The sequence below is a fragment of the Carassius gibelio genome, chromosome A6 (assembly GCF_023724105.1).
Source record: "Carassius gibelio isolate Cgi1373 ecotype wild population from Czech Republic chromosome A6, carGib1.2-hapl.c, whole genome shotgun sequence".
Taxonomy (NCBI): Eukaryota; Metazoa; Chordata; class Actinopteri; order Cypriniformes; family Cyprinidae; genus Carassius; species Carassius gibelio.
The window spans coordinates 10,475,703-10,497,187 of record NC_068376.1 but is presented as its reverse complement, the minus strand read 5'-3'; the positions used below and the strand labels follow the sequence as shown (position 1 = coordinate 10,497,187).

The following is a 21,485-nucleotide window of genomic DNA, read 5'->3' as shown; positions in this document are numbered from 1 at the left end:
TATGACTTGCCAAAAGGGCACTATTATAAACTCTTTTGGTTATGAAAAATGTATTTGTGAATGAGTCCAGCCTAATTCGCCTCTACACATGAGGGATGATAAAATACTGACACTGTCCCTCATAAAATATGGCATAATAACACAATGATCAGAATTAACTGGCAAATTGTATCAAAGATGCACTCAGTAACTGTCATGTTGGATATGCATTTCTAATAAACAATCGCAAGCCATAGATTGTACAGATCATTGGTGCTGTGTCAGTGGTTGATATTTGTAGGATTAAAAATTCTCAGGATACAGCCATAGATATTATGCTCATCTTGAACTTATATAATTAGTGGTGTGGATGCAGCCTAAAATGTAATTAAAATTTTAATAAAATTAAATGTTTCTGTCATTCCTTTATGTACAATTCAGTCTTGTAGAATATGGGTACTTCAGAAATACTGCTCAGATTCCAAATTGTACGATTATTATTGTTATTTTTTATTTAATTTTTCAATTTAGAATATTTAAATACGACCCATAAGGACAGTTTTTAGAAATAAAAAATATAAATATTTAAACACTCAACACTCCTGTCCAGTTGGTGGCGGTAATGAATGAATTGCTGGCTTGCCAACCGCCAAACAAACTCCATATGAAGAAATAGAAGAAGATTTATAGCTAGCTGTACAGATTGCAGTTATTACATTCACAGTGAATTATTTGTATTATAAGCAGTAATAATGGCAGAGGACAGAGCTGAACGATCAGATGGACGGATGGTGAAGATGGAGGTTGACTACAGTGCTACTGTAGATCAGCGTCTGCCAGAGTGCGAGAAAATGGCCAGAGTAAGTGTGAATGAGCGGCTGAGTCATGCTTCGTGCTAAAGCTAACATTCATCAAATACTTCCAGAATTAAACTATATGAATGATATGCTTATTATAAACCTCTCTAGTGCGTTTAATTAAATACAACCTTTTATCGTGCATACATAAACCTCTCAGGAAACTGATGTCTAAGTAGACATTTGACTTTTTAGCCATAGGTACTTCACCATTCATATTTCATCCCTGATAACCAATTCCAGAGAAATGCACAGTGATTTGAGCTTAAGCTTTAACATGCGACAGAAAAACAATAAAACACAATCTTCTGTTTTTGTTTTTAAGGATGGCAGACTACAGGAGGCCATTGAGAGTCTACTGTCACTCGAGAAGCAAACAAGAACTGTACGTGTCTCACTTTGATCATTTCATCTGTTTAATGGTAGAAGGTTGAATTAATTAGCTCTTAAAATGTTCTGCATCCTTTGCATGTGTCACTTTTGTCCAGGCTTCAGACATGGTGTCCACCTCCAGGATCTTGGTGGCTATAGTTCAGTTATGCTATGAAGCTAAAGACTGGGATGCCTTGAATGAAAACATCATGCTACTGTCTAAGAGAAGGAGCCAGTTGAAACAGGTAGGAATACTGTTTTAAGCACATTATGGACCCAGTGACTGAGCTCATGATGTCTAATAAAAATATCCTTTGACCACCTGTCAGTTTAAAAACACATCTTCGTAATTTGTTTGATTATTTGAGTAGTATTGGAGAATATGCAGCGATATTCATTGGGAATTTCCATTTCCTCTAATGCTTGAATATCAAATAATTCTTGCCATTATTCACGTCACTTGCAGTAGAATAATCAGCAAGTAAAAATTATTGATCTATTTTTTTTATATATCTTTTTTTTTATCATTGGTTTCCGAGGATGAAAACGGTGGTTATAACTTTCTCTTAATTTTTCTTTCCAGGCTGTTGCAAAGATGGTACAGGAATGTTATACATATGTTGATGCTATGAGTGACCTGTCAATCAAACTCCGACTTATTGACACGCTACGCACCGTCACAGCTGGAAAGGTCTCCACTTGCACTCTCTCTAGCTTAATCTGTATACCAGATCTATTTCTAATAAGCTCGCTCAGTCTTCTGATGCAATGATTGGCTTTACACTTTATTCATGTTGCATATCAATGTATTGTAGATATATGTGGAGATTGAGCGTGCTAGGCTGACTAAAACTTTGGCCCAAATCAAAGAGCAAAATGGAGATGTGAAAGAGGCTGCATCCATACTGCAGGAACTGCAGGTGAGTGTTATTAAAATTAAATGAATATTCATTATGAAACATTTCTAATGTTCTTTTTCAGGTTTAACTTTTTCACCTAATGTTTTATTTCATTTCAACTATAGCTCTTTTTTAAAATGTTAGCTATAATTCATGATAACGTGTTTCACAGATCAGAGCTCAAAATGTGAAAGTGATATGTGACATGAAGTGACAGTGACATGAAAGTGCATAAATAATATAGTGTAAAAATATTATTTTTCCTGATACTTTATGAACTCAAATTCAAAAGTGTTAATGTTAGATTGTGGTTTCTTTTTAAGTATTTAAAAAATAATTTATTTTATTAAATGTCATTTTTCTTCATGTAAAATATTTACATATAATAACATATAATCTTGAAGCGTACAAACAAAATAGAGCAATAAGTTAATTTTTATTTTACTTTATCACATTTACTGATAAACAAGAGCTTGCCTGATATTTGAAATGTCCTCCACCATAAACATATGTTAATCATGTTGTAATCTTTGTACGTAATCATTATGTTAATGTTAAAAAGTGTAAAATCCAATTACTGTCTCAGCCTGAATTTGTTTCCTTTAACCTGGGTAATTCACACTTGGTTTGAATAGACATTTCTCTGCAGTTTAACTCTCTGCAGTTCTTTTTATATATAAATAAATTGTTTTTAGGAACAAGATATATTTGTTCTTTTAAATCCAGGCATGATGTGTATACAATGTGTTGTGTTGGACATACTAGATTAACTCATGGACATTTATTGATTGGTGAAGAAGCACCAAAATGTCAATATTGCAGGACTCACTTGACGTTCAAACATGTGTTTTTGGTCTTTCCAATATTTAATGACATGAGTCAAAGGTTATTATCGGGACAAACTCTTAAAGCTGCGGTAGGGAACTTTTGACGCTCTAGCGGTTAATAAACAGAACTGCTTGCATCTTGCGGAAGAACATCGTAGCCGGAACTACTTCTCTCTGTTTATGTCTATGAAGAATCACAAAGGTACTGGGTTACTCCGCCGCGGTATCCCCGAAGCAATCTAAAATAGTCAGAATATAAACACTTATTATAGGTGCTCCCTAGTGATTCAGGACAAGCCAAAAACACGGTTTGGAAAATGGATTCATGGTGTACTCGCTTATTATATACATTTTTCTACATTTTGAACACAAACAAAGTTACGGACCGCAGCTCTGATTGGTTATTTTTTACCGGGAGCGATTGAGTTTCTGCAAATGGCAATAGGACCACTGGGAGGAGCCAGAGGAGCTTCATTTTTTCACAGATTATCGGTCTCATATTCTACTGTCAGGACATAATGGCAGGTTTAATAAATATGTAAAAAATATATATATTTTTTTTTACAGAAGTTCCCTACAGCACCTTTAAGGACTTGTTTTATAAGATGACCCAGAAAAACTTTTACAGTTTCTTTCAAAAGTATCTTTTATAGAAATTGATGTGTATTACTTTGTTTTATAGTTGTTTGTTTTTTAATGTATAATCTTTTCCATGAAATAGCCTGTGAAAAATACTTGAACCTGAACTCTCTGCAGGTGGAGACATATGGATCAATGGAGAAGAAGGAGAAGACAGAGTTCATTCTGGAGCAGATGAGGCTGTGCATTGCTGTCAAGGACTACATTCGAACACAGATCATTAGCAAAAAGATCAACACTAAATTCTTCCAGGAGGAGGGCACTGAGGTTGTCATTCTCTTTCTGAAGAAACATCTATTCTAGTCTACTGTTTCCTCTGATTTTTTTTTTTTTTTTTTTTTGTCAGTTTATAATCTTTGTGGGAGGTTTTTCTATTTATATTTGTTTTTTCTTTAATGATTAGGATTTGAAACTGAAATATTATAATCTGATGATTCAAGTTGATCAGCATGAGGGCTCCTACTTGTCCATATGTAAACATTACAGAGCCATATATGACACTCCCTGTATCTTGGAAGATACCTCCAAATGGCAGCAGGTACATTTTTATTTGCATTGTAATTATTGTCTTGCTTATTCTTTTTAGATATGTTGTTTACTTTAGTAATACAAAGAAACTTGGCTTTTTAAAACTGAAAATGTCTCATGTATCTTTCAGGCTCTGAAGAGTGTGGTGCTCTATGTGATTTTGGCACCCTATGACAATGAACAGTCTGATTTAGTTCATAGGATCAGCACTGACAAGAAACTAGAGGAAATACCCAAATACAGGTAAGCGAGCCAAAAAATACTGGGAGTTTCTGCAAGAGTTACGGCTGGTTTATTGCTGATTCATATATATGTTAACTAGAAGAATATATCCCTCTCTTGCAGGGATCTCCTGAAACAATTCACCACCATGGAGCTGATGCGCTGGTCATCTGTGGTGGAGGATTATGGAAAGGAACTGAGAGAGGGTACCATGGGAACTCCGGACACTGATGTCTTCACCAGCTCAGAAGAAGGAGAAAAGAGATGGAAAGATCTGAAAAACAGAGTGGTAGAACATGTGAGTTTGTCTTATTTTTGCGGAAAGCTTAATCTGTTTTTAGCCTGTCACTCTTTAAAGGTGCAATGTGTAATATTTACAACGATCTTTTTACAGAAAAGCAAAATAATATACATAACTGTTTTCAGAGGTGTATAAAGACCTTTCTTAACAGTTGTCATGAAGGGCAAAATTAGCTATATAGACCAAAATCATTTTTTTGAACCAGGCTGTAAACATGTTTATTTCTCCTGTAAAGTTGGGCATTTTACACAGGGAGTCTATAGAGCATCACAGTCCCGCCCACAGCTGGTGCCGGAAGTAAAAATTCAATGCAATTTCTGCATTGACATTTGGGGTATAAGCCATAAAAACGTAACCATACATGGTAGACTTAAAACCAGCTATGGCTGTACTAAGCGATAGTATATGCTCATATAAACGTAAAAGGATCATGGGGCACTAACCTTGTTTTGATATAAATGCCTTTTATTCACGATGTCTTGGCTAAGTACTTCATTACCCACAATCCTGAACAATCCCACTATCCCACAGTGTTGCATCTGATTGGTGGAGCCATAGACAGTAGGTGGAGCTTGTGTAACCGTATGGTTAAACCCCGCGAAGATCCTTGAAGACTGAAGATCATTAATAAAAAAATTAAATAAAATAAAAACCTGTGTTGCGTTTTTGCACGGTAGACTCGTCAGGTCAATCATGATCTCCTTGGCTGCCATAAGAGTTTTCCATTTTATGCCGCTGTCAAAACAATATTTAGCCTAGGCATACCTTTTGTGCATTTACTGAACATTTGTGTAATGGCAATGACATGTGTTGACGACTGAGCGGTGATTGCAGTCAGGTACAAAGCACTGCACCATGTGGCTGACGTTATTGTTAACAACTTTCACACACGCACACAATATATAAAATACACGATGATAAATATAAAAATCAATACACAATACCTATATAAAACACTATTTATTTACACGATTGTAAATTCACTACATTCACTATATAAAATAAATTTCACTGGAGGAAAAAGTTCGATCGAGCGCCCATCATCAGATTTGGAAGTCGCTCTAAAGGCTCGTTGCCTCGTTCGCGGTTGTGGCTTCAGTCGAATTCAATGAGGCGCGGTGGTTTATGGGATGAGTAGTTCCTGCGCTCGAAATGAAAATATGTACACGGTCTTGTACCTTTGACTTTTTTTGGATTTTCTCTCGAAATGATATGTTGTAAGCTTATGAGTTCAGCCGTAGCTGGTTATCCTCACACATGCTCTAAAACGCTTTAGATACGTATACGGCACCAGAGCTCTCTCGGTCTGTGGGCGGGACAGTGATGCTCTATGGGATTGACTCCCTTTTGCAGCCAGCCTCTAGCGGCCAGTTGATGTATTACAGTTTGTCACTTCCTTGTTGGCTTAACGAGGTGAGCGAGAGGTTGCTGCTTGGTGTACACAGGGTTCGTACGGGTGCTTGAAATCCTTGAAAATGCTTGAATTTTAATGCAGTGTTGCTGTACTGTGATCTTTATTAACCCTCGCCCTCTGATGGAGCAGAGCGGGCTTTTGCTTCAGTCAGCGATGGCTTGAAAATGACAAATTATGGTTAAAGCGAGAACTAAATATTTGAGTATCCCTCTGTTATGTATGGTTTTTTTTTTTTTTTTTTTTTTTTTTTTTATGGAAGAGTCTGTGCTTTCGAGCCATATAAAAAGTAAACAAAAATTTCCCTGCTCAGTTAAACTGAATCTTTAAGACTGTCGCAATTAAAGTGAAAATTAATGAAGTGTTTGTGCTATAAGTTTAAGATCTGCTCACAATGCATACAATGTTTTAATGCAGGTTTTTTTCCCCAGCGTTAGCATTATTTCAAATCACACGCGGTATTGAGCGCAGATTAGTAACCAGTTAGGAAAAATCTGCAGAACGCTACTGTTGTTCAAATCATGCGCTCACTAAATGTATTCTGCACTCTCTAAAATATTGTCATCATAAACTGCAGAGACTATGTAAACAAGAAATTAATTTTGCGGTGTAGACGGCGAGATTCAGTGAGATCATCGGTTTAAGTGATCAGGAATGTTTGTTGCTCGTTTTTTGTATGTTTTAATTCTGAATTAAATAACCATCTTGTTTTTCATGCTACTAAAATTACCAATTTGAAGAATGTAATGAATATGACGTGTCTTTTCCCCGACACAAAAACATAATCAACATTAATCGTCATTGTCACTTCAAATTTAAGGACATTCCAACAAACTGTTTTGTACCATTCCAAATGTGCCACCTGCCTAATGTGCCTTCAGAAATGCAAAAGATTTACAAAGTAAGGTGTGTGTGCTTTAAATTAAGATAATTATTTATACTTTTGTTTGTGGGTGTGTTTTAACTTAAGATAAAAATGTATTGCTACTTTTGACTAATTCATTTTCTTAAAAAGTTTAAACATGAATGGCTGAAATATGATGTTCATAACAATAGAAAACTTGTAAAGAACCTGTTTTTGAACTGTAAATCATGTTTTTTAGTCATTTTTTAGTACCAGTTATGTTACCATAGACCTTGCCCTACTCACACAGTATTCATTTTATTTATACAGGTACTACAAAGCCTAAAATTTTATTTTAAAAATACTGCAGATACCCTGTAAATTCTTTTTTTTAAATTAAATAAGATTTTATAATTTATATACTGTATGTTGGTTATTTTAGGCCATGTTATATGCAATCCAGAGAAATTGTTTGATCTTAACACAATAACATCTAAAGTGAAGAACTAAAGTTTGTATGTGAACATGTAATTTACCACATTTGTAAAGTGCTTGAAAATGTACAAAGTGCTTGAATTTGACTTTGGAAAAGATGTAAGAACTGTAGACACAAGATATCATAAATTTGGACTAATGTGGACTAATAGGGCCTTTCGCACCACTTTAGTTCCAGTACTAAAGTACTTGGATGATTTTGTGCAAATTATTTCCCAGTACCAGTTAAAGGGTTGCAGTCGCACTGACAATGTGTACTAGTAAGTAACATAGTAAGCCGGTCGACAGCGACGTTCAACAACGTTAACAACAGGAGGATGGAGGACGCTGTGATCGGAGCTGTGTTTTTGTTGTCTCGCGGGTTTCACAATAATGGACATGGAATGTTGACATATACGTAAAGCAATTGAAAGAACTGAAAGGAGGATGCAGAATCTCCAACGAAAACTGGCAGTGCTACGTTTGCCACAAGTGCCTGTGATTCAGCATCTGTACATTTATCTCTGTTCACCGTACTTGCGAAATAATTTGACACAATGTTTACATTGTTACACAGCATTTTAAATCATGGCGAGTGATGGTGCTTTCGAATGTGTCTGGCCAATCATCTTTACATTTTACAAAGTTTCATGTAGAAATGTGGTCACTCAGTTTCCTAAGAACAGTTTAAACGTGTAACTGCTAATAGATTTGAAAAAATAAAAAGTGTTACTACGCACAGGCCGTATTGATTGCAAATACAAAAAACAGGACGAGTAAAGAAAACCTGGTACTTATTAAAATAATCACCCTTCACTTAAATATATGAACACAGAAAACCACTGTTAACAGGTTAATATAACGTTTTCCATTCTATGACTAGTAAAATAATGGCAACATACTCTAATGAACACTGCTCTCTGAGCAGCTGCGAGTGCTGCATCTTGCTGCATCAGGTGTCAGCGTTAAGGCACAATACTGCCACCTGGGAGCTCAAACAAGTACTGGCGCTGGAGTATTTACATGTGGTCTTCTCATAAGAGAACTGTTCATTTTAAATATATTGTGGTTATTGCTAATACAGGTATATCGTCACACACTAAATTAACACAATATCGATAATTGTAGCTTTGAATATCACAGTTGTCGTTCATACCGGTATATCGCGACACCCCTAATGAGAATCAAAACACTGGGATTTAGAATAATATTATTATTTTAAGGTCTTAATTTCAGTGTAATAAATTTTTAGTAAGAAAGAGAAATAGAACTAGAAATGAACTAATCTAATTGTGTTTTTGAGGTTCTGTTTTGAACTATGATTTTTGTTGTCAGTTTCATTCCACTGCTAATTGATAACTGTCTGTCCCCATTACCAGAACATCAGAATAATGGCGAAGTATTACACAAGCATCACAATGGGGAGAATGGCGGCACTGCTTGACCTCTCTATTGATGTGAGTTCTGTAATGAAATAATGCATAGCTCATGTGATGCTTGTTGTTTTCTTCTTCCTTTTTTATCAAGGCTTTGATGTTTTTCCTAATCTCCCTTTCTCTCTCAATAATAGCTCATCAAAATGTAAAACATTTCAATAAATGTAGTAGTATTCATCTTAAATGTCTGTTCTTCTTGTAGGAATCAGAAGAGTTCTTATCTAACCTGGTGGTCAATAAGACCATCTATGCAAAAGTAGACCGCCTCGCTGGTATCATTAATTTCCAGCGGCCTAAGGATCCTAATGATCTTCTGAATGACTGGTCTCAAAAACTGAACTCTCTCATGTCTCTGGTCAACAAAACTACTCATCTCATTGCCAAAGAAGAGATGATCCACAATCTCCAGTAGAGCCTGTCAGGGAGTCCTTGGTACATTTGTTTTCCTTTTTTTCATCTTTAAACATTTGATCACACGAATGTTAAATAAACTTTGTTGTTAATGCTTTTGTTTAAATTCTGTTATTGACAGCGATGTGGCCTGTACTCAGACCGAGAACAATGTTAGTCTGTGGTTTCCATGACAAGTTTTACACAGCACTTAAGATTCTTGTATGTTTTATGTTCGTGACCTCTGGCTGAAGTTGATAAGTAAAAAAAAAATCATTCTGAACTCCACATGAAACCTTCCAACTTCAGTGACACCCCACCCCCCTTTGCAATAAGTAAATGCCTTGTATTACATTTAAACATTATTGGAAAAAAATAAGCATAATAATATTGGTATTCAGATGTTGCTACAGCATCCACATTAAACTTTTTTTGGAAACAATTTTGGGTTTGTTAATTTGCTATTCAGGGAAATTACAGGCAACATGTATGGTTTGTTTATTATGGCAAATTATACTTTCTTGATTTACTTGATAGACCTTTTGAATTAGATTGTTTAAGCTTCCACATTTAAATATATCTGCATCATTTAAATTGGAAGGTTCAATTTACATGGTTATGAAAATAAAACCTAAAAAAAAAAAGTTGTGTATCAAATTATTTTTACATTCTGAACTGGTCATCTAAAAAAATAAAAAGGGATAAAATGGTCCTGGATAAACATTTGCATAACGCATAAATTTTGGTATTTTTATTTTTGGTATTTTATTTTATTATATACTGGTATACAGTGAATGTATATATATACATTCACTTACTTACTGGCCATGTTATTAGGTAAACCTTGCTAGTACCGTACAAACAAAACAGGAAATCGATGGGTTATGATGTGACTGGCAGGCAACACAATTACACTGTGGACACATGGGTTTGTTTGAAACATTTGGGATAATGTAAGTACACAAGTCAGCAAAATATATGAAGCTGTTCTAGTGGTTTTTGGATAGTTTAATAAAAAAGAATTACATAGTTTGCCTTTAAGGCACTTTTTGATAATTATATTATTATGGACTGTAACATCTTGTAATTCATAACGATGAATAACACAGTATTAAAATAATTGAAAATATACATTTTTGAAAAAAGCAGAAAAAATAATGACTTGTACCTGCAATTACAGAATCATTCGGGTGTCCGTTTCTATAAAGTGAGGCAATTCAAACTTTGCAAGGAAAGTCTGGTGCTTTTGGCACACAGCCTGTAAGTATGTTTTCATATGTAAAGGATTTGTCACTGACAATTCAAATGCGAGTTTTGAGCAGTGTAGAGTAACTGTGAGAGCTTGTCATTTCTCAGATCACAAATGCAGACATAGTTTAATGTTTACGTGGCGCATTATTCAATGCAATGTGCAAAAAGACAGTATAAGTCATTATAAACAGTAATTTTGTCCCCACTGTATGCTACATATGGCTCATTTGTAATATGTTTTATCTGTTTTGTCTCGTCGAACACACAGCATAACCATATGTTAAGGGGCGTAACATTTCCGTCACACTTCTTTATAGGGGATCTGTTTCTGGGGCTCTAGTTGTCCTGGTCTCCGTTGTATTTCAGGGCTGTAGAGGTTCTTTCTAGGTGCTGATCCACCATTTGGGCTGGATACATACTGGATCCGGGTGACTGCAGTGACCCTCTGATCTGGATACAGACTGGAACTGGTGGCTACAATGACCTCGGAATAAGAGAGAAACAGACTAATATTAGCGTAGATGCCATTCTTCCTATGATGTAGCAAGTACATTGGGTGTTATGGGAAGTGTTCCCGGTTACGGTTTACCTAATTAATGCAGCCTAAAAATCCTTTAATGGATTTGGACATTAGAAGCATATTAGTGTGTTATGTGTAAGGCAGGTTAAAGAGATCTAGATTACAAGAGTGTGTCTGCCTCCTGAACAATGTTAGGTAGGTTATTCCAGAGTTTAGGTACTAAATAGGAAAAGGATCTGCAGTGGACGTGGAGGATTATAATCTAACGAGCTCGTTCAAATACTGAGGTGCTAAACCATTCAGGGCTTTATAAGCAATAAGCAAGATTAAAAAATCTGTACGATATTTGAAAGGTAGCCAGTACAGTGTTGACAGAACCAGGCTAATATGGTCATACTTCCTGGCACTAGTAAGAACTCTAGCTTCTGCATTTTGGACTAACTGGAGTTTGTTTACTAAGCATGCAGAACAACCACCCAGTAAAGCATTACAATAATCTAACCTTGAGGTCATTAACGCATGGATTAGCATTTCTGCATTTGACATTGAGAGCATAGGCCGTAATTTAGATATATTTCTGAGATGGAAAAAGGCAGTTTTACAAATGCTAGAAACGTGGCTTTCTAAGGAAAGATTTAAATCAAATAGCACACCTAGGTTCCTAACTGATGACAAAGAATTGACAGAGCAGCCATCAGCATTCTAGGTTATTACATGCAGAGTTTTTAGGTCCTATAATTAACACCACTGTTTTTTTTTTTTTTTTTTTTTTTTTTTCTTCAGAATTTAGCAGTAAGAAATTGCTTGTCATCTAGTGTTTTATATCGACTATGCATTCCGTTAGTTTTTCAAATTGGTATGCTTTTGCCGGGCTGTGAAGAAATATAGAGCCGAGTATCATCAGCATAACAGTGAAAGTTAACACTGTGTTTCCTGATAATATATCCCAAGGGTAACATGTACAGTGTGAAGAGTAACGGCCCTAGTACTGAGCCTTGAGGTACTCCATACTGCACTTGTGATCGATATGATACCTCTTCATTCACTGCTATGAATTAATGGCGGTCATATAAGTACGATTTAAACCATGCTAATGCGTTTCTATTTATGCCAATACAGTGTTCTACTCTATGCAAAAGAATGCTGTGGTCAATATTGTTGAACATAGCACTAAGATCCAATAGCACTAATAGTGAGATACAACCACGATCAGATGATAAGAGCAGGTCATTTGTAACTCTAAGGAGAGCAGTCTCAGTACTATGATGCAGTCTAAATCCAGACTGGAAATCCTCAAAGACCTTGTCTCAGAAGACCACCGGGACAAGACCACAAGAAACAGATGATTGTTCTGTACAATCTGACTTTGCTCCAGCCTGGAATTTAACTGCTGGTTTTGTCTGGTCAGAGGAGAACTGGCCCCCAGTCTGAGCCTGGTTTCTCCCAAGGTTTTTTTTTCCATTCTGTCACCGATGGAGTTTCGGTTCCTTGCCACTGTTGCCTCTCGCTTGCTTAGTTGGGGACACTGCATTTACAGCGATATCGTTGACTTGATTGCAAATGATTGCACAAATACTATTTAAACTGAACTGAGATGATGACATCAATGAATTCAATGATGAACTGACTTAACTGTCATTTTGCATTATTGATACTGTTTTCCGAATTAATGTTGTACAGTTTCTTTGACGCAATCTTTTTTGTTTAAAGTGCTATATAAATAAAGGTGACTTGACTTGAATGCTCGAGGCATTCGGCCAACCACTGTGCACTGGATAGCTGATCAATCAGTGTACACCTCCCTTTTCAGAATGATGAGCTTTGTAAAAATCATAGAGGAGCAACAATAAAGTACATTATGTGGAAAATAGCTTTTTTTTTTTTTTTTTACCTTAAACCAAATAAACACATTGCATTACACAAAATACACAAAATTATATATATTTTTAGCAACGCCATATGAACTCTTTAATAAAATGTAAGAATTTGATGTTAATTATGGCATACATTTAGGTTAGGAAAATATTGCCCTTCATAAAGTTAAAAAGTGTCTTAGAAGTCAATTTAAGGCAAATATCACAATTATGCTGATTAAAGTAAGACCTCACAGAGCACTGATGAGACCATTGCTTCAGATTGGATATATATATATATATATTGCCCCAGACAAGTAATTTTTTTACTCGGACATGTGAATGACTGATTTACTTATACGAAGGACAAGCACATGTCAAGACTTAATGTCGAGCCCTGATTGAGTCTATTTTGAAAGCTCTTATAGAATTGAATCGCTGTTTAACTTATCAGCTCTTCTAGACTTAAAATATACTTTTCTTAAGTTTTTAAGAGTTAAATTTAGTCCAGTTTGCCTCACATTATATTCAGTCCCACTTATACCTAATGATTAATTCTTGTCATGCAATTGTCACGCCCTAGTAATGGCAGATTAAACCTGATCTGTCAACAGCCAAATATTAGACTCACAGCACACATATATAGAAGCCCAACTCAGCCGCCAAAGACCTCATGTGAGACAAGTCCATTTGGCCATCAGCTTTACTGACGAGCTTCAACAGCTGTGGTTTGAGTCTGACCTCTCAGCATAAATACTAGGACACTAGCATTTGCTTCCTTTTATCCATGCACAAGCAAAGTCCTGCACAGAGACCTTAAGAATCAAGAACGAACTGGACCAGGTCTCTGTTCTGTACTGTTAGTGATTCTTATCTTGTGTCATTTTCCATTTTATTTGTCCATAAGCCGTGGATACTGGACAAAATGCAGAAGGAAACCAAGACAAAAATCTTGTTTTTTGTGATAATGGTAGGCTCGGTGTGCATGTTAACAGCAGTGGTGACAGACCACTGGGCCGTGTTGAGTCCTCGAGTGGAGAACGTAAACGCAACATGTGAGGCAGCCCACTTTGGCCTTTGGAAACTTTGTAAGAAACACATCTATATTGAGGATGAGGAATTAATTGGTAAAGGCTGTGGACCTATCAGTTTACCGGGGGGTAAGTGACAAAGCGAAAAATGTTGATCAGATAAACAGGACTGCCTGGTTCTCTTGCTCAAGATCATAAAGACTCTTCATAATGTTTATGTAATTTGGTTTTTGTTATTGTTGTTGTCTTCTTTTTGAGGTAAAGCAGGTGAAACATTTCTTTTTAAAGCACCAAGGCTAGTTAAAGTGAAACTGGAGGCATCTGATTGAAATCTAAATGGTTTAAATCAACAATTTCTTAAAAAAGTTGATTCAAAAGTTAAAAGTTAAAGAGCATATGTTAACATAAAATTGTAAGGTGTATTGCTTCATGATACATTTTTGCGGTAACTTTAAAATAATAGGAGAGTGTGTCTTATTAGATAAGGCTATTAGTTAATCTTTAATCTATCTGGTTATTTAGTCCCTACCTCCAGATCTCTAAAGTGTGAAATTGATTTTTATTTTACAACACATTATATAATGTTTAATGCCAATAACCAAAGCAGTTAGCAAAAGATACATGTCAAACAATATGCCGAATGAAAAATGTTATACTGTGGAATGGAAAAGAACAAGTGCAAATACAAACGTATTCCTAAAGAAAAAGTATTGGTAAGGTTCTCATTTACTCTCATTAACAACTATTATATAATGTTTAACAAAGCACTATATATACATGTACATGATTATATATGAACATAAAAATATATCAAGTTAATCATATTTCTAATTCTTCCTAACTGTCTAATAATGGCTTTAGGTATTATATAATAAAAATGTTTGTGAATGTTATTAATGAAAATTATTAACTAATTATTTGTCAAAGTGTTAGGGAAGAATTAGACATAATTGTTAGACAGAATTGTACAGGATCAAAATAGGATTAGGGTTGACACTTTATCTCTATAATTTATCCTTATCTTAAAAGCTGATGATCTAAAGGTCTGTGTTTTACATGGACGAAATGTAATAATGATGATGATGGTGATTATATTTGTAGAAAATGAACATAAAAATTGACATAACTGATAAAAAGGCATGGATAGCATGCCTTGCATACATGGTAATTTCTCCAGTCATTTATTGAATAATTAGAAAATTAATAATTAGTTTGTTAAGAGAATGAATGTGCAGAGCTGTAAATGATGGCTACTTTGAAGATGCCAAAATATAATATTTTTATTTTAAAAAGTAGATAAGTTTTTATATGTAAGATATATTTTTTTTTACAGTTTTAGTCTATACATTATTCCCACTCATCCATTCTTTTTTTCATAGTTTTGATGACTTTGCTATTATTTTGAAGAAAAATAATTAACCACAAGTTAATTATTTAAAGCAAAATATTTTTTTCCTTCAAACTTTGCCCAAATTTAGCTCCTTCCTCCTTCAAATGACTGTGTAATTGGAGAGTCTTCACACAGAGAGTTCCTTAGTCTTTTAGGCCCAGGCTCATGGCTGGTCTGCAGATCTTCTGGGATTTACCTGTCTGTGGGACTTATTTAGGTCCTATGACAACTTCGACAAATCACTGCTAAAGTGGGAAAGCTGTAAGCAGGATGACAGGAAGTGCCTAAAAGTTGTGGACTATTTCTGACTCTAAACCTGACAGACAGGAAGTGATAAAGCCCTGATGATAGTGGTTAAATATATATAATATATATATATATATATAATATATATATATATATATATATATATATATATATATATATATATATATATATATATATATATATATATATATATAATATATATATATATATATATATACATATATATATATATATATATATATATATATATATATATATATATAATATATATATATATATATATATATATATATATATATATATATATATATATAATGTATGTATATATGTATGTATGTATGTATGTATGTATGTATGTTTGTATGTATAATGTAAATATTGACAGATACAGTTTACACAAATATAAATAGCAGTATTTTCTTTGCACTAATTATATTGTTAGATGCTATTCATACTCTACATACAGCCATAATAACAACATAATAATAATGATTATGTTATAATTAAACAGATGACTTACATTTACAATTCAATTATTAAAATCATAAATTTATGCTGCCTTCATAATCCCCAAAGCCGCGACACCTAACACTAACCATATTAAATATGCTGATCTGTAAATTGTAATTTTCATTATTATTATTATTTGCCCCAAACTTGAATTTAACAGTTACATTTATTTTTGTTTAATATGTTAAAACATAGCAGCTGTGTGAGGACGTGTGTGACTGCCCTCGTAAATGTAGTCAGTACAAACTATAATTAGGCTGTGTAAATAATCAGCTGTCTCAAGTGGGGAGACACTCTGAATTTAAGTGTGGTACAATTCCACTACTGTGACTGACAGTCACATCTGAGAGAACAGTATAGATGCCTACCACCTTTTTCACAACACAGGCACACCTATTGGCCCTCTTTTGACTGAGTTCCCAAATCATCAGGGAACTCTATAGGGAAAAAATGTAAACTTATATTATGCTAACAGTGACATATCTATTTTTCAGAACATATCAAGATTTTCCTGGTCTATACCTGTAGCATTAGTAAATATATATGAATTACTTGACGTGAATGCTTCTTCTCTCTAGTTTATTGGTGCTGCCTTGAAATGCAGATCAAAAAGAGGCATTGATTTTATTTGAACATGACAGGATGTGGTGGTACAAACTGACAGGCAGGTCTGAAAGACAAAAACCTTTTACAGTCATCCCATTTTAGATCCATGACAGATTCAGGAAGTGCCTGACTATTCAAAATAAGCTTTGCTCTGTGTCATATTTAAAAAATATAGACAAGTGATATGTTCCTGAGAGGCTGTTTTTGTGCATCACATCAATACAAGGCACTTGATTCTACCGTTTGTTTTTTATTTGGCACAATTTGAAATAGTATCTCAATATGCCACGGAGAACTACATATTTTGTCAGTCATCATGGAAAAATATAGTTGTGAAACAAGACCTACATCTCATCATTAGTCATTTCTTAAAATAAAGCAATACCATTCCAGGTGAACAACACCAGACTGAAAGATTTTGTTACAAACCTGTTCTGCCTTTTTAAACATCGATTGTCTCATTAGAGCATTTAATCTGTAGAGCATTTAGTCTTCTGTTGCCTCATATGTTCATTCTGTGTCACACATGGCAGTGCCATGGAGCAAACTCTGAGACTAACAGTTGTCAAATAACTCAGCTTTTATATTTAGCTGCTTGTGAAATTACATGGGATGTAAAAAAATACTCTGCAGTTGACACATAAGTAAACAGGTGACTCACACAAGAATTCTTGTGAGGGGCTGAATAGCCCCATGCTTATAATTAGACACTGATCAGCAAAAGTTTTTTAGCTATATTTTTTTTTTCCAGAATACAAAATAGATTTTCACTTAAACATTCTTAAATCATGTTTCTTTAAAATATACAGGTGTATCTCAATAAAATAGAATGTTGTGGAAAAGTTAATTTATTTCAGCAATTCAACTCAAATTGTGTGACTCGTGTATTAAATAAATTCAGTGCACACAGACTGAAGTAGTTTAAGTCATTGGTTCTTTTAATTGTGATGATTTTGACTCACATTTAAAGTTCCCGTTTTTCGTGCTTTTTTGAAGCTTTGATTGTGTTTACAGTGTGCAATATAACATGTGTTCATGTTTCACGTGTAAAAAAACACAGTATTTTTCACACAATTCACGTCCCCTTGGAATTATAAGGTTCTATCTGCGTTCTGAGTAGTTTTGAGATATTGAGCTTTAAAGTTTATGTGTTCCATAGACTTCTGTAGATAGAACCTTTTTGTTTTTTCAATAAAAAATCCCAAAATGTACACAACTTAAAATAAAGCATCACATAATGTAAATAAATTGTCACAGAATAAGAATATGTGAATAACTCAATTTAGACAAAAATGTCAGATAGAACCTTATAATTCCAAGGGGACGTGTTATAAAAACGGGCTGATGACTTCCTTGTTCTATAAAGTCCCTCCTTCAGAAATACGTAACGAGTTCTGATTGGGCCAGTGGTTCCTGTGTTGTGATTTGACACCAGCTTAGAGCACGCTGCCCTCCTGGAAACACGATTGGGCTAGTTTTGAAGTAGTTTTGAGAAGCAAGTGGGCAGGATTTGTTTTGAAAACCTGGCAATCCTGATCTGAACAACAGACAGTAAAAGAATGCATGTGCTGGAGATGTACTTATAATCACAGGAGCGGTTTTACTGATGAGATGCGCATGAAAATCCCATTCGATTTTTTTTCACAGCCCTAACATCTCGTTAACAAAGCTAAAGAGCGTTGCCCTTTGTGTAATAAGTTACAGAAACTGTTAAACGCACCAACTTAAATAATAAAATACACTTACCGGTTTTGGTCCATAAACAACGCCTTCTCCAGACAAAGAGGGAACTGCTCCATCTTTCAAGAATAATCTTTGTGCGAATCCAGCATTAAACTGATTGAGATTGAGGAAGCTCACTGTCCTCAGAAAAATGTGCTGCATATAGTTTTACATGTGGATTATAATTTTCGGGAACCAAGTAAAAAATAAATTGTAACCATTAATCTCGAAGTACAGCATCCCTGGGAAGCCCAAACAAAGATGATTGGACTCCGAGATGAAAATAACAGCGTTTAGATGACATGGCGACAAACACAAACGCAGCTCTTCCTCTTCTCTGTCAGAGCGCAACAAGACCACGCCCCCTTATTTGAGTATTCATGTGGGCGGAGGTTAGTCAAAAAACTGTTTTAGTGACGTCATTACTGCAGGAACTAGAGGGATGTAGTCCAAACAGGTCGTTCGTTGTAGGCAAATTCTGTTAAATAGAATATCTCGCTTGGCATTGAACTTTGAGCTTTAGAATTTTACAGATATTATTTATACTTGAACAACAACATTACACACTAACTAAAGTTTAAAACATGGAATCACGAAGAACGGGACCTTTAACACAAATGCACCAATTCACTATCTCAAAGACTTAAACAACTTGTGTGCATTGAATTTATTTAATACACGAATCACACAATTTGAGTTGAATTATTAAAAATAAATGAAGTTTTCCATGATAATAAATAGGAAAAACCTTCTTTTTTCTTTTTCAGAAATCAACTGCACTTACTTCAGACACTTCACACCAGGGGAAGATTCTGAGATCTTTGAAGTTAAAACTCAAAGAGGTGAGTTCATAGTAAAACCAACTGACTTTACATTGTAGTTTATTGGTTGGAGAATGCTGTGGTGCACCATTACTATTGCTGTATGTACTTTGGGTGATGAAATGGGAAAGAATCATAGGTATAATAGACATTCAGTAGCGCTGTTTCCTACATGCAGAGTACACAGTTTGCGTAGGGCACCAGCTCCCAGTGGGGCACCATCAGGGGGGCAGGGTTTCATATTTTTTTAGATTTGAGATTTATTATCATATTATATTTGAAAATCATTGACATGTAGCTCTTGCTGATTTCTCTACTCAGAATACAACATCTCAGCAGCTGCCATAGCCATCTTCAGTCTTGTCTTCATGATTCTGGGCACATTGTGTGTGTTGGGTTCCCTCAGAAAGGGAAATGACTATCTGTACAAGCCTGCTGGCATGTTCTTTGCTTTTGCAGGTAGGATGGAACATCTAATAATTTACACACTGCATTTTAGAAAATTACCTTATTGAAATATTGTGTCCAAAAACAGGAAAGATACCACAAGTACACGTCACATTTCACATAGGAAAAAAGAAAATACTTTTGAGGCCACTGTACATGATTTTCTTATCTTTTTCTGTCCTCAGGTCTGTGTGCTATCATCTCAGTAGAGGTAATGCGTCAGTCAGTCAAGAGGATGATAGAAAGTGAGGAAACTATCTGGATCGAGTATTACTATTCCTGGTCGTTTGCGTGTGCGTGTACAGCTTTTGTCCTGCTCTTCCTCAGTGGAATAGGTCTGTTGATAGTCTCCATGCCACAGATGCCTAGAAATCCATGGGAAACCTGCATGGATGCTGAGCCTGAACAGATATAGAGCAGGAATTCAAAATGCCAGCCACATAACAATTGTCTGAAAATATAACTAGACCTCTAAGATGCAATGTCAGAGCTTGACAAGCAGAGGTCTTAAAATTAGCTCAGTAATGTCCCTTTTTCCCTTGCAAACTGGCACTGAAGAATGTAGGTGTGTAACACACCCTTTTACATCATGGCACAGTGATGTTCTCAACTGCCTAGAGCAGAATGTAAATGTTTGGTCTGCTGCGGTTACTGAATGCTTGGCCAGAAATTTTGGAATAATTTCAGATATTGCAGATGCAAATAAAATGACATCAATCTCACTCTTATGTGAAACAGTAAAAATATTCTGAGACTTTCCAAGTCTACAGCTTCCTGAAACGCACCCACAAACTGTGTTTATAAGCTTGAAATGGAATGGTGTGCTCAATATCTTTTGAGAAGAATGTGCTTCTGTGATTTATAATTTGGACCCATTTTTGGGTCTGCACAAGCCTGGCTAATCTGTGTATCAAGCTGTAACCTCTAGATCAGAAATTTTGCACCCTCTTTTTGGGTGGTGATTCACCCAAACTGCCTTATACTGTATGTATAAAAATATTTTAATATAAAATCTACTGTCTATTTAAATTCATCAGGCTTTTTGAAATTAATTGAAACACATAACTTTGTAATCTGGTTCCCAAACAAACTGTTTTATAAAGTTTGCATTAGGATTTAGAATGTGGGGATCATTGTCAGTGACAAACACCAATATGGTGACAGATCCACAGCCTTGTGGGAAATGCTTGGGCAACCAAAACCTGCTTGTGGTCTTTTACTGCTCATGTTCCTCTCAATTCTCCACTTTGACTTTCTGTAATTTTGCAATGGCAACAAAAAACAAAAACAAAACAAAGACAAACACCATATGCTATGGCAAATTATAAAAAAAAAAAAACATATATAATTTGATAGATAAAGCTTAGTTTTTTATTTTATTTTATTTATTTATTTTGATGCATGCAGAACAAGAGACCATGGATGTTTGGATCTTGTTATGCTGCCCACCAGAAAAAAAAATGTATTTCTGGTGTTACAACCCTATGTCATGTATTTCTAATAAAAACATAAGCTAACTCCTATATGTGTACTGAACTGTATGAACCACTTATTATGCATAACATTCATGTCAGTAAAAAAAACACTTGTCAACGAGTCATACTATACATACTGCATGTATACTAAAGCAAAATCAGCCAGTCAATACTTACAAATAAAATATTATTTCATAGTATGTGATGGTTTATCTACTATAAGTGTCTTTTACGCTGGTGAGTCTTGAAGGGGTCATATGACATTGCTAAAAAAAGAACACTGTTTTGTGTATTTGGTGTAATGAAATGTGTTTATGGGGTTTAAGGAAGAAAAAAAATTCCACAGTACTGTACATTATTGTTTCTCCTCTATGCCCCGCCTTTCTGAAACACGCCGATTTTTACAAAGCTCA

General features: G+C 35.0%; 2 protein-coding genes across 4 annotated transcripts; both read left to right on the top strand.

Moving 5' to 3' along the window:
* Positions 1–627: 627 nt before the first annotated feature.
* Positions 628–9,621, top strand: LOC128015467 (26S proteasome non-ATPase regulatory subunit 12). Its single transcript, XM_052599319.1, has 11 exons — positions 628–839; positions 1,162–1,221; positions 1,325–1,453; positions 1,792–1,899; positions 2,024–2,128; positions 3,691–3,840; positions 3,977–4,111; positions 4,232–4,344; positions 4,447–4,621; positions 8,733–8,810; positions 8,992–9,621. Exons 1-11 carry the CDS (start codon positions 732–734, stop codon positions 9,199–9,201), a joined length of 1,371 nt encoding a protein of 456 aa, XP_052455279.1. The 5' UTR covers positions 628–731; the 3' UTR covers positions 9,202–9,621.
* A 3,882-nt stretch (positions 9,622–13,503) lies between these two features.
* LOC128015466 (voltage-dependent calcium channel gamma-1 subunit-like) lies at positions 13,504–21,120 on the top strand. 3 transcript variants are annotated; one of them, XM_052599318.1, is made up of 5 exons: positions 13,504–13,646; positions 13,778–13,963; positions 19,097–19,171; positions 19,472–19,609; positions 19,783–21,120. In XM_052599318.1, the coding sequence occupies exons 2-5, from the start codon at positions 13,789–13,791 to the stop codon at positions 20,010–20,012; spliced, it is 618 nt and encodes a 205-aa protein (XP_052455278.1). In that variant the 5' UTR covers positions 13,504–13,646; positions 13,778–13,788; the 3' UTR covers positions 20,013–21,120. The 3 variants fall into 3 exon arrangements, with proteins under 3 accessions (XP_052455278.1, XP_052455277.1, XP_052455276.1); XM_052599317.1 differs by having other exon boundaries at positions 13,509–13,662; XM_052599316.1 differs by having other exon boundaries at positions 13,527–13,963.
* Positions 21,121–21,485: the final 365 nt, after the last annotated feature.

Bases quoted from the DNA above. Each gene is read 5' to 3' on its own strand.
- LOC128015467 (XM_052599319.1), top strand. From the start codon at position 732: ATGGCAGAGGACAGAGCTGAACGATCAGATGGACGGATGGTGAAGATG. The intron at 2,129-3,690 runs GTGAGTGTTATT...AACTCTCTGCAG, and splicing joins CCATACTGCAGGAACTGCAG to GTGGAGACATATGGATCAAT. The intron at 3,841-3,976 runs GTTGTCATTCTC...TTTAATGATTAG, and splicing joins TCCAGGAGGAGGGCACTGAG to GATTTGAAACTGAAATATTA.
- LOC128015466 (XM_052599316.1), top strand. From the start codon at position 13,729: ATGCAGAAGGAAACCAAGACAAAAATCTTGTTTTTTGTGATAATGGTA. The intron at 19,172-19,471 runs GTGAGTTCATAG...TTCTCTACTCAG, and splicing joins TGAAGTTAAAACTCAAAGAG to AATACAACATCTCAGCAGCT. The intron at 19,610-19,782 runs GTAGGATGGAAC...TTCTGTCCTCAG, and splicing joins CATGTTCTTTGCTTTTGCAG to GTCTGTGTGCTATCATCTCA.